The 16,850-nt window shown below is 36.8% G+C and overlaps 1 protein-coding gene across 1 annotated transcript; it reads right to left on the bottom strand.

Moving 5' to 3' along the window:
- Positions 1-227: 227 nt before the first annotated feature.
- LOC116116414 (protein ORANGE-LIKE, chloroplastic-like) lies at positions 228-4,561 on the bottom strand. The gene is made up of 8 exons (XM_031402482.1): positions 4,360-4,561; positions 4,124-4,241; positions 3,809-3,928; positions 3,516-3,602; positions 1,960-2,036; positions 1,700-1,827; positions 1,127-1,263; positions 228-433 (listed from the first exon to the last, which is right to left on the bottom strand). The coding sequence occupies exons 1-8, from the start codon at positions 4,551-4,553 to the stop codon at positions 356-358; spliced, it is 939 nt and encodes a 312-aa protein (XP_031258342.1). The 5' UTR covers positions 4,554-4,561; the 3' UTR covers positions 228-355.
- Positions 4,562-16,850: the final 12,289 nt, after the last annotated feature.

Here is a 16,850-nt window from a genome sequence, read left to right as displayed (position 1 = left end):
AAATAAGTTTCTACCATTTAAACCCCATCCTAGTATAAATTAGACTCAGTTTAGAACCTGTTGCACAATCCAGTTCAACTAGAAACTTTTCATGCCAATCAAATTCAAAAACAATTTCTGTTTTTTCTCTATTAAGATTACTATGGACTCTCCACATGTGGCTGTAACATGCCGAATTTAAGATTAAGATATGCTCGATCTTTCTTATGCGTTCACCCAACTCTAACTAGTCGATCTTTCTCTTTCTATGGATTCCTATATAGGTTTAGGTTTTGTTGTTGGATCAAAATCTTTTCTTCAGATACAGTGACTACAAACATATTACATTGCTATGACCGAGAGCTATTAATTCTCTTTAGTCAAATGGATCTATGCGAGGATCATGCTCACTTGCCATCAGCATACCAGTACACAAGCATGTCGGGCACATAACCTAAATAAAGCATGGAAGATGATTAGCAAATGCAACTCAGTAACAATGAAGTTGATAAAATTTTGTTTCAGAGCAGAAGCATTATGATAAATCAACTTGATAACCCCTACAAGTCATCACGTGCACATGACTTAAACTATGAAGCAAAAGAATCAGTAACAGAGATTATCTTATACGCTAAAGTACAAGGAGGCAACTACATGCTAGTTGAATATGAAATTATCCATATTTTATCATCATGTTCCTACGAATGTTCTATAGAGCAGCCACTATATTCAGGGAAACTAGTTCACTTTGGAGGCCATTTGGGAGATCCTCAAATTGAAAGTTGTTTCTGAGTATGTAGATTCTAATGTCATTTTAAATAGTTTTATACCTTAAGATGACAAAATTGACTCTATGCTTCAGATAGCGTGGTTTTCAATCTTAATGCAACCTAATTCATCCAGGTTCAATTTACTGTTTAAGAGAATGTAAAATTTATTTTCATCAAAAGGACATAAATGAATTCTCTCCAATTCTGTTAGCATCAGAATTTTGTTACTATTTATATAAAAATTGAAACTAAACGGGTTTAAATGGTTTTTACTGACATCCAATTGTAAAAGACCCCAGGGAGAAGTATGGTAGAACACAGAATCATAACTACATAATATGACTTGATATTTTATAATCTTTCTCTGATGATTTTACCTTTCCAGCACCAGAGCAGCTAGTACATCTCTGAGTAGTGGGAACTAGCAAAGGCTGATCAGAGGCATTGGACACTGACATAGGATCAATGCTCAAGCACACTCCACTTGAAGAACATCTTGCGCACGCCAAGTATCCTGTCCAAGAAGTTATATGTTTATATGTCAACAAATTATTCGAACTCATAAAAAGAAAATCTAAAAAGTAATGAAAGTAAAGAGGCAAGACATAAGAAGCTTCTTTTTTGGTTTCCTTTTTAGGTTACGTATAACAGAGACACAAGGATCTGAATGTCATAATAACAGTAAAATATGCATAGCATAATCCAACGCAAAAGTAATTTAGCCAGCTTTAAGCACTTCCATGTATCAAGTTAGATTTAGATGAATTATTTTCATGACTAAACATTATATTAATTTAGCCAATCTATTTGTTTTCACAATCAAAACTTTGTGTCCTAGAAGTTACCTTATATAATATGCTGGCAGCAATCAGTAAGAAAGAGAAAAATTTATTTCTAGGAGCACAAAGTGGGCAAAGTTCAATTATTCTGAGATGCGCATTGATACATACCACTTCCATGGCAATATTTACACCTTTTCTTCTCTTGTCGCTCAACATTGCTAGCTTCAATTAACATCAAAGCCGAAATGACACCCACTGCCCCACCTGAAAAGGATGCCACGATGGGATCGACCTGACTAAATTCAGAAACCAAAGAAATTAGACATGGAATTGAAAGCATAAGCAAAGCTGAAGTTCATCAACACAAACAATTTTTTGACATCAGATTTGAAACCAACAACTGGGACAAAGACAGGTTAATTGAGTACCTCAATTGCATTGGCAGGTGCATGCCACGTATGAAATCTTCATATGAGGTGCCCCCTAAGCCTACTTTCAACTCCAGCTGCCATTACAAACATATTTTGACATTGAATAGTGGTGAGCGTTTAAAGAATATATTTGGTGGCCTTATTGCACCAACAGTAAGTAAAATATGTTTGTAAAAGAACAATACAGGTACAAAACTCAATCCCAGCAAAATGAAAAGCACATGTATTACAATTATTTGGAGCTAGTGAAAGGAAAAACATTATACCCCACCCTGAATACCCTTAATTTTGATCAAATTTCTGTAAAATTCTCCACATTTTCTTTGTCTACCACCCATCACCTGGCCACTATCTTGCATTGCCAGGCATACAATCAAAGCTCAATCTGAAAATATAAGGCCTTTGTCCCAATTTTTTCAAATTAGCTTCTCTTTTATATATATTGTTTGTCCTTAATTCTCTCATTTCTTTTTGTAATCACCAAAATCATTAATCTGACATACTCAAATCTTAGACAGGTGGCCTTCGCTTCTGATCTCTTCTTGTTGAAGAATTATCCCTAACATGCTACATTGCGTAAAATACTAAAATTTGTTTATTTACAATCATGCATACAAAGCTTAAACTTTAGTGTCGATACTACGACCTTCAAATATTTTCTTCAGGAATTGTGAAAACCTAAAACTCCTAATATCTGCATTGATAATCCAAATGATATGGCTGCCAAAAAAGTTGACATTTTTCAGTCCAAAGAATATTTTCTGACATTCAAAAAGCTTATTGAAGTTCAATCTATCTCAGACAACTATCAATATACAAAAAATGGTGACATTGTGACTAATGATTAGGCAAAAAAACATCAAATAAAAAGGTCACTAATTAATGAAACTTTGAGTTGAACCCATTAAGTCAGAAGAATGTCCCCTGCTCATGTGCTACATGTTTCTCCTTCATTCAGCTTGTTATCTCAACTTCCCCAGCTTATGAATTTTAAACAATGAAACAAAAAAACATTCTACATGGATGTATGAACAAGAGCATGAGTACATATATTTCTCAGCGTTTTCATTTCTAGTGCAGGAAGTACTACATTATTGGCTGATTATTATCATAAAACAAAGAAGATGCTATAAGTCTCATGCTTATAACAAATTTGGCACAACAGAGTTAATAAGAATTCAAAAGCAGAGTGCATACCAAGTTATCAACTAGTAGTCATCAGCCAAAACTTAAAGACCCATCTTATAAAGTTAACACTTAACTACTTGCTTGTCTGAATACATAATTACTACTAGCACCATTCCTAGTCTTGCTGTTTCTCTCTCTCCTCTCATTCTCACCACTTACACACTAGTTACACCTTAAACTCTTCAGTTCCCCCTGTTGCAAGTACTTGGTACAAACATAAGCGGCGAGAACAATTCCTTCCAGTCCAGACATAAAAACTCTTAATAAAAGTGCTTGAGTACAAACATAAAGTGAACTAGTGAAATAATTTATCATAAAAACTGATTCGAAAGTGAACAATGAGCATTAATCTTCGTAACACTTACAGTTGGTGCGATAAGGCCTCCAAATACAATAATCCCAGAGATAAATGACAGGCTTGTCAGATAGAGCTGCTTCAAGGTCTTTGGCGTCTACTTAAAAATGAAAAAGAACAAGATTAGCTGCAGAAAGCTAACAAACTCTCACAACCACAGATCTTAGAATGATGAAAACAGAAACCTATGGGGAATGACGCCATGCTTTAGTTAAACATAAACTTAACAATGTTCCATTAGGCAATTGGAGCACAAATGATTTTTTACTAGTGGATATCTCAATGTTGTTCTGAAACACTCACCACACGAGGAAGAAAAGGAATAGATGATTGGATGTCAGGCATCTCATCGGCCTCTTCCACGCTGCTTTCATCAATAACTTTCAAAGTCTTTATGCGTTGCTGTACCCTCAATCTCCTTAACTATAAAAAATAATAATAATAACAAAATTGGGAAAAAAAAAGGACAATCTTGCATTAATTGAAATACAATTCAACAACACTAAACCGATCTAATTTCCTCAAATCATAACCTATAAAACAGAACTAATACACTTTGCCCTCTAATAATATAAATTGTAAAGACAGAATTAAATTGAAAAGTAAAAGAAAGCCAACCTCTTCCATGAGAAGAAATATCTTATTGCGCCTACTCTTAATATTATCTTGGATTTCTTTGAGCTGCATCTGGACAAAATCTTGAACAGTGTCTGGACCTTCTATGATACAGAAGTTGCTGGCAAAAGAAACAACATAAGATTCCAATTATCTTGGGAATTCGCTATATTAACATCCCTACTATAAAAAATAAAGAAAGAAAATTCATAAGAAATGAAAAAAAAAATAAAAAAAACCTGTTAATGTTGTCAGAGGAGGAGGGTTTGGAAGAAGAGAAGATTGATGTACGCGGGAAACGTTTGGATGAAGGGAAAGGTTGATGGCATCCATTTGAAGAAAAGAAAAGAAGGGTTTTGGAGTTGGAGTTATGGAGCTTTAAGTTTGGTGATAAAAAATTAGAGGAGAAGCAGAAGCTAGTAGCCATAGCCATTGTTGTTGGAGTTCGTGTAGAGAGCAGGTTGTTGATGGGGTTGGACATAAGATGACACTAGATGTCAAAAGACAGTTCTATACAGGGCCTTTACTTTAAGCCCCTAACATTTTCCCAAGACTTTAAACGCTCTCAAATAATGGCAATTATATGCTTAACGCTCTACCGTTAGGATTTTTACCGTTGTACGTAGGATATAGGGAACAAGAGTAAAAAAATGTAAAAGTCCCGACGGACTCAACCTCTTTTCCAGGAAACCTCCTTATCCCTGTCGAATTAGGAAAGCACTAGATTTTTATTATAAATACTAGTAAGCTGGATACAACTTCTTTCATCTTTTCTTCTTTCTTTCCCTCTTCTCCTTTCTCCTTGTCATTCTTTCTTTACAAGTAATTATCATGGATATCACACAAGTTTGGAGAAGTAATTTTCATCAACAGATTTCTTCTTTTGATGGTGCACTGCATCGGTTTAGAGTAATTTGTGTTGGAGTTGTCGACTACTTCAGCATTAATGGGTAACGGAGACGTACTCGGGGGTCCCGTTGCCCGGTGAGCGGGCGAGTGTCCCGCTCCCCGGTGAGAGGGCGGGGGTCGCGGGGGCAGCGCCCCCGAGCCCGTAGGCGGTTTTGGGCTTTTCCATGTATAACCGCTGTAGGATTTCTTTTAAGTTACAAATTCCTTTTTGGGTTGGGCTTAGGAATAAGAATCCTTGGCAAACTAGGTTTAATCTCTTAAACCTAGTATATAAACATACTTTTCTCTTGTTATGGGGGTGAGAGCAATTCATTCATTGTAAACGAGAGAGGTGAGATATATTGCAATAATATTGACTCAGCTGGACGTAGCCTACATTGGGTTCTTTGTTTACTGTTTGTTTTGTTTTACTATTATATTTTGTTCCTGTTGTTGTCTCTATTTCGTTCAATTGGTATCAGAGTCAGGTTCTGTTAGATCGTGATTTAGAGATGGCAGGATCAAAGGTTGAGATTGAGAAGTTCGACGGCAAACGCTTCAAGCTTTGGCAACTGCAGATGGAGGATCTACTTGTTGATAGGGACCTATGGGGTGCAATTGTGAATGATAGGCCGACAGTCGGGACTGTCGTTGTTACGACGAGTGAAACGTCTGGAACTGGATTGTCAAGTACGCTTGGGTCTAAACCTGCTGAAGGAGAATTATCAACGACTGATCATGCCGCACTTGCTGAATGGGACAAGATGGATCGGAAAGCCAGAGGTTTGATTTGCATCTGTCTTGAGGACTCTGTTCTAACGAATGTGATGGATCAGGATACGGCTAAGGGTTTATGGCAGAAGCTGGAAAATATGTATCTGTGTAAGTCTTTGGTGAACTTGCTGTCCGCTGCAAGAAACTCTACAATCTCCGTATGCTGATAGGGATTCTCTTGCTGCACATCTGGATGAGTTTTATACTCTGGTGAATAACTGCTGGCTATGGATGTACAACTCACCGAATCTGAGAAAGTGGTAACATTGTTATGCTCGTCTGCCTGATACGTGGGACAACCTGATTGTTGCGATTGGTGGTGGAGGATTGACACAGATGTCGTGGGAATCTGTATGTTCTACATTGTTGGCAGAGGATATGCGGTGAAGAGGTTCAGGGTTCGTCTAGGGATGCTTTAACTGCTAAGGGACGAAACCTTGATAGGAATTCTAATAAGTCTGGCGACAGGGGAAAGTCGCGAGGTAGATCTAGAGCAAGGATAAGTAAATTAATGTTTGGAGATGTCAGGAATTTGGGCATTTTAAGAAAGCCTGCAGAAACAACGGTGAAGGGGAAGGAAGCTGAAACTTTGTACAAACGAATCAAATGGTGATATGTATGTGGCTGCTGCATGTATGGCTGGATCAGACCAATCTTCTGGTATTTGATACTGGTGCGTCGTTTCATATGACACCTCACAGGAATGGTTTTGTGATGTATGACATACAATGGAGAAACGTTCTGTTAGAGATATATGCTGTAAAGATTATTGGCCGCGGGAAAATCAGGCTGAGGTTGCATGATGGTTCAGTGAGGACGCTCCCTGAAGTATGCACATCCCTGGTATGAGTAGAAATCTGCTCTCTGTTGGAACAATGGCTGACGCAAGTATGTATTCAATTGTGACAGAACATCCTTAAGATGACTCGGGGATCTATGGTTATTGCACGAGGAGTTCGACATGGTACACTATACAGGCTGCAAGCATCAGTTGTAAGAAATTCCTCTTTGGGTGTTATGTTTCGGAAAGGAGGCTGAAAAAGAAATTGATTCTGCAACATGTGTGCATCAGCGAATGGGGCACATTGGAGAGTCGGCTTTGTCTACTTGGTGACTCAATATGGCTGAAGGTATTCCTAACTGTTCCATGATTTTGGGTTTGTGAGGAATGTTTACAAGGCAAGCAGAATCGGGTTAGTTTTCAATCGACAGGCACAGAGCAACAAAAATACTAGAGTTATTCATAGTGACATTTTTGGGCCCACTCCATGGAATCTGTTGGTAAATCCAGGTATTATGTTCTTTCATTGATGATTTTTCTAGATACTGTTGGGTTTATTTCATGCGCAGCAAGTCTGAGGCTTTTGAGAAATTTCGGGAATTTAAAGCCTTAGTTGAGAATCAGTTTGACAGGAAGATTAAAGCTTTGCAAACTGATAATGCGGTGAGTTTTGCTCTAGAGTTTGAGCAATTTTATGCGACACGGAATTGCAAGGCAGAAAACTACACCTTACACGCCTCAACAAAATGAGTGGCTGAACGTCTCATCGGTCACTGTTAGAGAAGGCTAGATGTATGCTGAATACGACAGATTTGGGGTCTGAATTTTGGGCTGAAGCTACAGCGATGGCTTGTTATTTGAGAATCGGTCTCCCACTTCTTCTGTTAAAGACATGACGCCATATGAAGCTTTGTATTGTAAGAAACCTAATCTGTCTTTATTAGAGTTTTGGTTGTGATGCGTATGTGCATGTGCCAAAGGAGAAGAGAAGCAAGCTTGACCGTAAATCTGAGAAGTGCAAGTTTGTGGGGTTCAAGGATGGCATCAAGGGATACAATGTGGGAATCCTGTGAGTAGAAGCATTACCTACAGAAAGAACGTAATCTTTAAGGTAAAACAACGTGTGAAACTCCTGAAGATCTTGAGCAGTCAAAGAAAATTCAGTTTGATGTGACTACTGTAGAGCAAGAGAGGAATGACTCCTAATGTTGCTGCAGAGACTGAAAATTTAGAGTCTACGAATCTGACAATGAAGTAAACTTGATAGTCTGATAGGGGGTTCTATGGATGTTTTAGATGATTCTGATATGAAGTTGTGGTGTTATCAACTTTGAGGAGATCTACAAGAGTTAGAAAGCACCAGTTCGTTTCTCCTAAGTGCCTTGAGTGGATTACAGCTTTGAATTTGATTGTTGATGAACCTAGGAATGTAAATGAAGCAAGAGCCATGGAAGTGCAAATCGTGGGAGGTTGCGATGAATGATGAGTGCGTCACTGGATAATAGTCATGATCCTATGTAAATTGCCTAAGGATAGAAAGGCAATTGGTTCAAGTGGGTGTTCAAAAGAAGTTGCAGCAGATGGAACAATTGCAAAGTATAAAGGCAGACTCGTTGCAAAGGGATTCTCGCAGATTGAGGTGTTGATTATGGTGAGATTTTCCTCCTATGGCCAAGTTAACATCAATCAGGATGTTCATCTATTGCTGCTGCGTTTGATCTTGAATGAGCAACTTGATGTGACGGCATTCTTACATGGAGATTTAGAGGAAGAAATTTACATGAGGCAACCTGAGGGGTTTGTATGTAAAGGGAAGGAGACTTTGGTGTAGGTTGAGGAAGTCTCTGTATGGGCTTAAACAATCACCAAGGATGTGGTACCAAAAGTTCGACTCCTATGTTCTTCAGCATGGTTTGCCGCACAACGTGGACACTGTGTGTATGTAAAAGGTTAGAAATGTCTTTGTTATTTTAACCTTTATGTAGATGATAGTTGCTGATAGGGAATAGCAAGGAGTTGATAAATTCTGTGAAGGGTCTGTTGGCTGCACAATTTGAAATGAAGGATCTTGGGGCTGTAAATTTTATTTTGGGTATGCAAATTACTAGAGATCGTCAGAGTTGTAAATTGTGGTTAGGGCAGAGAAAGTACACCGAGGAGGTGTTGAAGAAATTTAACATGGTAGACTGCAAACCTATGAAGACTCCTTATGACTTGGGAGTGAAATTGCTACTGACAGTGTCCTAAGTCTGAGAAGATGCAAAGAAATGACACATGTGCCGTATGCAGTGCTGTAGGTAGTTTGATGTGCCATGGTGTGCACGCGACCCTATTTGCACAAGCAGTCGGAGTTTTGAGTCGCTTTATGTCAAATCCTGGTAGAGGCATTGGAGTGCTGTAAAGAGGTTCTTAGATATCTTCGTGGGACCTCGGATTTATCATTATGTATGGAGGCATGGCGACTGGGGATGAGCTAGATGTGATAGGTTTTGTGGATGCTGATTGGGGAGGTGATCTCGATAGTAGGCGTTCCACAAGTGGGTATGTATTCTCTTTATTTGGTGCTGCTGTTTGTTGGATGAGTAAAAGGCAAAGTACTGTGGCTTTGTCATCGACTGAGGCAGAGTACATGGCATTGACACATGCTGGCAAGGAAGCTATGTGGCTTCGAAGATTGAGTTTAGAGCTTGGTTTCAAGCTTGATGCTGTGAAGATTGGATGTGACAATCAAGGGGCTATTTACTTAGCCAAGAATCTTGCCTTTCATTCGCGATCAAAACACATTGACATACAATACCATTTCATCAGGCAAAAGGTGGAGGAAAAATTGGTGTTGTTAGAGAAGGTTGATACACTTGTTAGTGCTGCAGATTTTCTTACCAAGGTTGTGAGCTTAGCAAAGTTTACATGGTGTGTTGATGAGGTAGGCCTTCGTTGTGTGAAGTTTTCGCCAAGTGGGAGAATGTTGGAGTTGTCGACTACTTCAGCATTAATGCGTAACGGAGACGCACTCGGGGGTCCCGCTCAATTTGTTTAGACACTGAGTTACCTGGCTTTCTTCGCAACACACCCAAGCATTCCCCTGATCATATCCGTTATCATGATCTCAAGTATAATGTAGACAATACCAAGATCATTCATCTTGGTATCACGTTATCGAATGAAGAGGGCAATGTGGGCGGTACTTGGGAGTTTAATTTCTCAGACTTTGACATGGAGAAAGACTCTTACATGGAGACATCAATTTAACTTCTTAAAAAGTATGGACTTGACTTAAACAAAATTAAGAAGAATGGGATTCCCTTGAACATATTTATGCTTAGATTTTTAGCAGTTTTGACGAAGCATAACCCCAATCTCTTCAAATGGGTTACTTTTCGTGGTTTATACGATTTTGCTTACTTGCTTAAATTGTTAACTAATAATAATCCTTTGCCAAGAACGGATATTGGTTTTGCAGAGACGTTTGCTACTTATTTTCAAAGGGTTCTTGACATTAAAGTTGTGGCGAAACACCGCGAAGGGCTACTAAAGGGGGAGCTAGGGTTATCTAAACTTGCCAAGGTATTAGAAATCAAGAAGATAGGTGAGCCTCATAATGCGGGTTCAGATAATTTATTAACAACGACTATATATGCAAGAATGACAAAGTGCTATGGGTTTAAAGAAGAAGCTTTTGATGGATTTATTTATGGCATGACGACAAGGTTCAAAAGGGCTCCAACTAAAATTATAGTCTCACGTTTTAGCCAACTAGTAATGCTTCATGGACCACCAACAGTTCCCTATTATGGTAGACCATTTGAATATCATCATTCTCTTGGTGTTTTTGTTCCCATTCCAATGTAAATTATGCCTCCCATTCCTATGCAATTTATACCTCCTTTGATGTAATATTTATAATACTTTTTTTTACTTAATAAATTGTGGTTTTATTGTTTTTCTGATTAATTTTGTCTTTTTTATTAATGTTAAACATTTTATTCGATCATAAATAGCTTCACATCTAAGCATTAATTAAACCAGTTCATAAATTGCACGTTCAAATCTATGCATCAAACCCGTTTTACAGTGGTGTGTAATGCTGCAATTCGCATTTAGAGTAAGGCAAATAATTCATAATTAATTCCTATATAGACAAGTGGATTTAAAAGCAAACCATACAGCTAAATTAACAATATATATATATAGAGTCAAGATAATTAGATTAGAAATATATAAATTAGCCCTGAGAAATAATTGAACAGCACCATGTCACTCAAAAACTGAGAAACGTTTATGCCTTTATGTAATATACAAGCACCCACAATTGACTAATTCAAGTTTACCTCATTAGATTGATCCAAAAAAATTTTAACAACCACAATGTATCCATTATTTCTTATTAATCACACAAAGGCAGTCATAATATTGCTAATTGTACAACTTAACTTCTAGGGTTTTTTTTTCTTTTTCAAAAAATTATACATATAAAATATTTTTAATTTACGATTTAGTATAATTATCGAATTTGAGTCCAACCTGGTATCTTCGTACCCAACCTAAAATTGATTTGGCATGAATTTTCATCTTAGTAATGTAGTTTGAGCTGTAACAACTGCTGTAAACTAGTACAATGCATGCATAATAATAATAGAAAATGGGCCCAAAACTTTTTCCTTTTTTTTTTTATGCAATAAATCTTTTATACACAAAGAGCATTATTTACAAAATGCCATTTAAAAAGACAAAAATAGGGGAAACAGTGTAGCTATTGCTCCTCGCTTGCCGACGCCCCTCCGACTGCATCATCACCTAGATCCTGCATCCACAAAGGAAAATAACGGGGTGAGCACGAAATAATGCTCAGTAAGTAAACCCTCTATCTATCTATCCCCGTAAGTATTTCTCTTAATTCTTTCCTCACACTTTCTTTCTATTGTTTTCTACTAAACGTCATGGCCTCATCTTACCGGAGGTACGGCCAGATGGCGTTCACACAGCGCCATCATACTCTTCATGACTGTCCGGTGGAGTTCACACAACACCAACCTGCTCTTAATGACTATTGAGAGGGGATCACAAAGCACCTATCTGGTTTCCATAACTATCGGGTGGAGATCACAAAGCATCTACCCGTTTCTCATGACTTTCGGGTGATGATCACAAAGCACCAACCCGTTTCTAATAACTATCGGGTGATGATCACAAAACATCAACCCGTTTCTCATACTCTTCTCATAACACTTCTCATTCTCTCTACTCTTAGAGTAGTTGCATTCACAAAGTTCTCTACTCATAGAGCAAGTGCCTACACAAAGTTTTCTACTCTTTCTTAAGTCATTTCTCAATGCACAATTAATGTCTATGGATGGTTCATCTCCACTAATGCACTTATGAAATGCCAACATGCAATGTTGCAAGAATTAAGGTTTACTACTCATACTCAAACCTCTATTAGTCATTTCATCAATCAACTCAAGTGCATAATAAAACTCTACTATAACAATAATTCTATGTCTTTCTCTAACCATCCAAAATGGGAGTATTTTCAATCACAAAGCAATAATAATCTTCATTTGAGACTCAATAACATAGCATATAACATGTATACAACATACATACATAATTGCTATTAAAGCCCTAATCAAGAAAATTCTCAAATCTCCACTTAGGTTGGGATTTACTTACTTTGTGATGGAGAGATCTCACTAGCACTTCCTTTCTCTTGGTTTGCTTGATTTTTTCTCTACCCTTAAACAATTCAACCAAAGGCCCTCAATATTCAAATACACTCAAATTTCACAAAACTTCACATCCAAAGCAAGAATCCTTACCTTAGGATGCCTTAGATTGCTTTCCTAGCCCAATTCACTCCAAAAGCCCTCTTAAAAACCTTGAACAAATGAAAGAGAAATTGAGAGGAAGTAAGAAGGGAGAGTGGCGATGGAGAAGAAGAATGAAGGGTTTGCAATGACTTAATTCCTTTTAACACACTTTATGCACAAGCCTTTCCATTTTGCCCTTACTCTTCCTTAGGAACTCCATCTATATCCTTTGATTCATTACACACACACCCCCACATTAACATATTCTCCATGAAAAATCCTTTCAATTTACTCCCCACTTTTCCTACTAATTAGGGGTAGAATGGTCAAATTGCCCCTAGGGAAGAAAATATCTAAAACTTAACAAACAATTTGGTCGGCACATCGCCGCGGCGAGGAAGCTTCTGTCGCCGCGGCGAAACTGTCCAGCAGCTTCCCCGTGGCTTCAACACCTCTTCGCCGCGGCGAAGCCTGGAACACAAAACTTCCTTTATTTTAACTAATTTCAAGGCAAATGTTCAACATAACACTCAATCAAAGGTCAACCAAAAAATAATACTAATAAACCAATTCAAATAAGAGCAAAGGAAGAAACATTAGCTATGTACCTCAAGTGGGGCGTTACATGAGCCCCATTAAAACTCTATCTAAACTCCATTCTAAATTAAATTCATGAGATAAAACATTATTCCAAAAACACCCTTATCTTCTTCCTCTTTTATTAATTTAATCTTCAATGGAGTTCTAAATATTCTTGAATTTCTATAAATGAAGCATAGAATTCTTCGTACATTTGGTGAAAAAGATAAATAAATAAAAGGAATTACTTCTTTGGTTGTTTTTGTGTTCATTTGAATAAAAAAAAAAAAAAATAGTTTATCTTAAATAAAAGATAGTCAATAAGATACAAGATTAGAAAGATTTGATTTTTTCTTTTTATGTTTTGGAAATTTTAACTATACAAAAGTCAAACAAGATTGATCACACAAAGAAAAATGAGTGACCATATTATTTTAAGTATTGTTTATAATTGCAATTTTATTTGGAACTTCATAGATTGTTATGAGGGTGACTAATTAAAGTTAATAAGAGATGAAGAAGGTAAGGTTAATTTTGTAATCCTATGGGGGCGTTTGGATCATATAATGTTTTATTATAGAGAGATATTATATTAACAGAAAGAAAGATCATCATGATGATTACTAGGAATGTTTAGAAAATGTGTTTGGTTGATTCAAATAAATTGGTGAATAATATATTTGGTTGAAAGGATAAATAGGTGGACATGTTATATAGAATACTAAATTGCCCTCCTTTTTAAATATTAATATAATAGTATTTTTTATTATTATTTTTTGAATCATTTTTTTATCCCCCTGCATTCGAAACTTTGCTAAAACACCACAGCCATATAAAACTTTAATTTATAGCAAAATCGCCCCGACCCACCCCAAGCCACTACAAGCAGCCAACCACCGCTACCGGCTGCCATTGGTAGTTGAAGGAATGATGCACGATTGGCTATATATGGCTGACTGTGTGCCAGCAAAGCCGAAAATGGTCATGGATCACAAATCCATGATCGAAAAACGGCCAAATCTATGGCCATTTCACGGCCAAAGATGTGGCCATGAAATGACCATAGATCTGTCCATGAAAAGGCCAGATCTTTAGCCTTGCCTTTTCACAACCAAAGATCTGGCTTTTTCACGACCATATCTTTGGCCTTGAAACAACCATAGAAACGCCAGATCTGGCCGTTTCCGGCCATAGATTTGTGATCTATGGCTGAAAAAAGCCTTACCTAGGCACGACCGACCAGATCCTGTCGGTAATGCACCATTACGGCGATTGACGTCGGCGGCTAGTGGGTGGTCTTGGGTGGCTCGGGGTATTTTATTAACTGTTAAACTTTTTTGTGGCTGGGGTGTTTTAGCTAATTTTTCAAATGTAGGGGGGCTAGGTAATTGTTATTTGGTAGACATTTGAGGACAATTATGTCCAAAATGGTTTTTAATTAAGGGCAAAATGGGTTGAAAAATCAGATTACCTTGGTAATGTTTTAATCCCAGGGGTAGGGGAGGGTATCGGATTATCCACCATATTACCAATAGTAAACACTATTTGTAATAAAAGATTCCCGTAATATTTTATTACTTGCAAACGAAACACCGAAATCTTGCAAAATAAACGAAGATTACCTCCGTTATTTTATATACCCCCGATTCAAACGCCCCCTATATATTATAACTTAATGTTTTGACACTCTTAATGAATCATTTATCATTTAATTAATAATTATTTTTTTAAAAATAATTTGATTTTCCCAAGTTGATCATTAAATTCCTTTAAATAACTATTCTTTTTTACTTCAAAAGAACCTTTGATATGAGTTTATTCAAATAATTTTATGAATTTTTAAATCTTTACGAAATTTTTGTTTTTGTTGTGATTTAGAAATAATCAACTGCAATTTCAATATATTATGATGAACTGACGAAATACAGATGTGGATTTTTATTAAGAATAGGGTTTATTTTTGTTGCTATATTTTGATAGAATTTGAGGTGGACTTGACTCCTCACCACATTGTTGAATGGGAGGATTACCCCCTCTTATGGGTGCCTAGTCAGTGTGGGACTCCAACACTCCCCCTCACGGTTAAGCCCATATGTTGGGTCATTGTAACACCCAACATTGAGGTACATGATTTAAATTATGCTGTATAGCCCTTAGTTAAATTTTGTTAGAATTATTTTAAGAGAATATGAAGAAAATGCCCTAAACTTGCATTAAGGAAAAAATAGTCTTTTCACTCAAAACTAGTTGATTTTGTGGGGAGTGAAAAGAGATAGAAAATCATAGAGAATACAATAAAAGTGAAGGCATTTTGGTAATTGACTAAGGGACAAAGATGGAATTTCTTTCTAAGGGACAAAGATGGAATTTCTAAGAAAGAGTAAGGGCAAAATGGGAAAGTGAGTTTATAAACTAAAATGTTAAGGGTTTGAAACCCTTATTTCGTTCATATCAACCCCACACTCCTCCTCCTTTTCCCTCAAATTTTCATTCACTTTTCCAAGGAATTTGAGGGCTTTTGAGTAGATTTTCATAGGGTTTTGATTCAAGGCATCAAAAGGTAAGGATTCATGCTCTTTATTCATGTTTTATTTGTGTAAAAGTTGAGTTCTTATGAAGTTTATGCTTAGGGTTAAGAGAAGATTTGAATCCAACAAGAGTAAAGAGCTTAGGAGAGACTACTCAAGCAAAAGGTAAGTAAATTCCACTCAAAATCCAACTCAAGCTAAAATTTAAGAATTCAAGTGAGTAGAGATTTATTTTAAATATGCATATGTTGTGATTATTGAGAAATTGAGATGAAATTGATGAATTATTGAGGAGTTTGATGATTATTAATGAGTAGAATTTAGCCATGAGAAGTGGTTTTGGTTGTATGATGATTCATTGAAGTTTGGTTGAAGTTAGAAAGAGTTGAGTAGAATTTTTGGGAGTGTATTGTTTTTGGCAGGTTTAGTAGTTGTTTGCTGGAGTTTTACTCCAAATATTGGTGACTTGAGAAAGAGATAGAATGGTAGCCAAATTCGGATTGAGTATGCATGCAATATGTTTGATGAAAAGCCTAAGTGAAAACTGCCCTGTCACGTCCGTGACCTTCTGAGTGATTTTTGGGTATCTTAGAGATTGAACTGGGTTGAGACCAAAACATAAAAGTTATAGCCCTGTCTCTAAGCTTTAAAATGACACAAAAATCGTAGCAATCCGATGTGTATAACTCAAGTTATGCCTTCTTGAATAAGACCTGTGCAGAATGACTATCTTTGAGGCAACATTGCATTTGTGCATTTCATAAGTGCATTTAAGTAAGAAATTTTAAACATGTGCCATCCATATGTATATAATTGTGTATTTGTAGAAACATAAGAAAGAATAAAGAATAAAGAATAAAGAATAAAGAAAGAAAGAATAAAACACTCTAAGAATAAAAAGAAAGGAAGAATAAGCATTAAAGAATTAAAGAGTGTTAAAGAAAAGTAAAGAATAGGTTGGTGTGATGGGGAACCGTGAGTGTTAAGAAGAAATTCCCACATACACGTCACCTTAATTGAGTGGCATAAGAAGAAGAAGAATTGTACGACCCGTAAGAGTGTATGTGGATGAGGGTTGTACCAAGAAGAATTCCTACATGCACGTCACCTTAATTGAGTGGCCTAAGAAGAAAGAAGAATTTGTATGGTCCGTAAGAGTGCATGTAGATGAGGACTGTACTCACTCACATGGCCAAGGTTCTGAATCCATACATCAACCGAGTCCGATCAGCAAAGAATAAGAAAAGAAAGAATAAGAAAAGAAAAGAAATAGAAAGAAATAGAACAAGAAAATAGAGATAAGAAAGAAAAAGCATTTTTGTGCATTATTGCATATGCATTTTATTCATGTACATTGCCATGAATTTCAACAT

This window comes from Pistacia vera, unplaced genomic scaffold (assembly GCF_008641045.1).
Source record: "Pistacia vera cultivar Batoury unplaced genomic scaffold, PisVer_v2 Contig771, whole genome shotgun sequence".
Taxonomy (NCBI): domain Eukaryota; kingdom Viridiplantae; phylum Streptophyta; class Magnoliopsida; order Sapindales; family Anacardiaceae; genus Pistacia; species Pistacia vera.
Note: the sequence above shows the minus strand (reverse complement) of the source record. Positions and strands in the feature narration are given on the sequence as shown.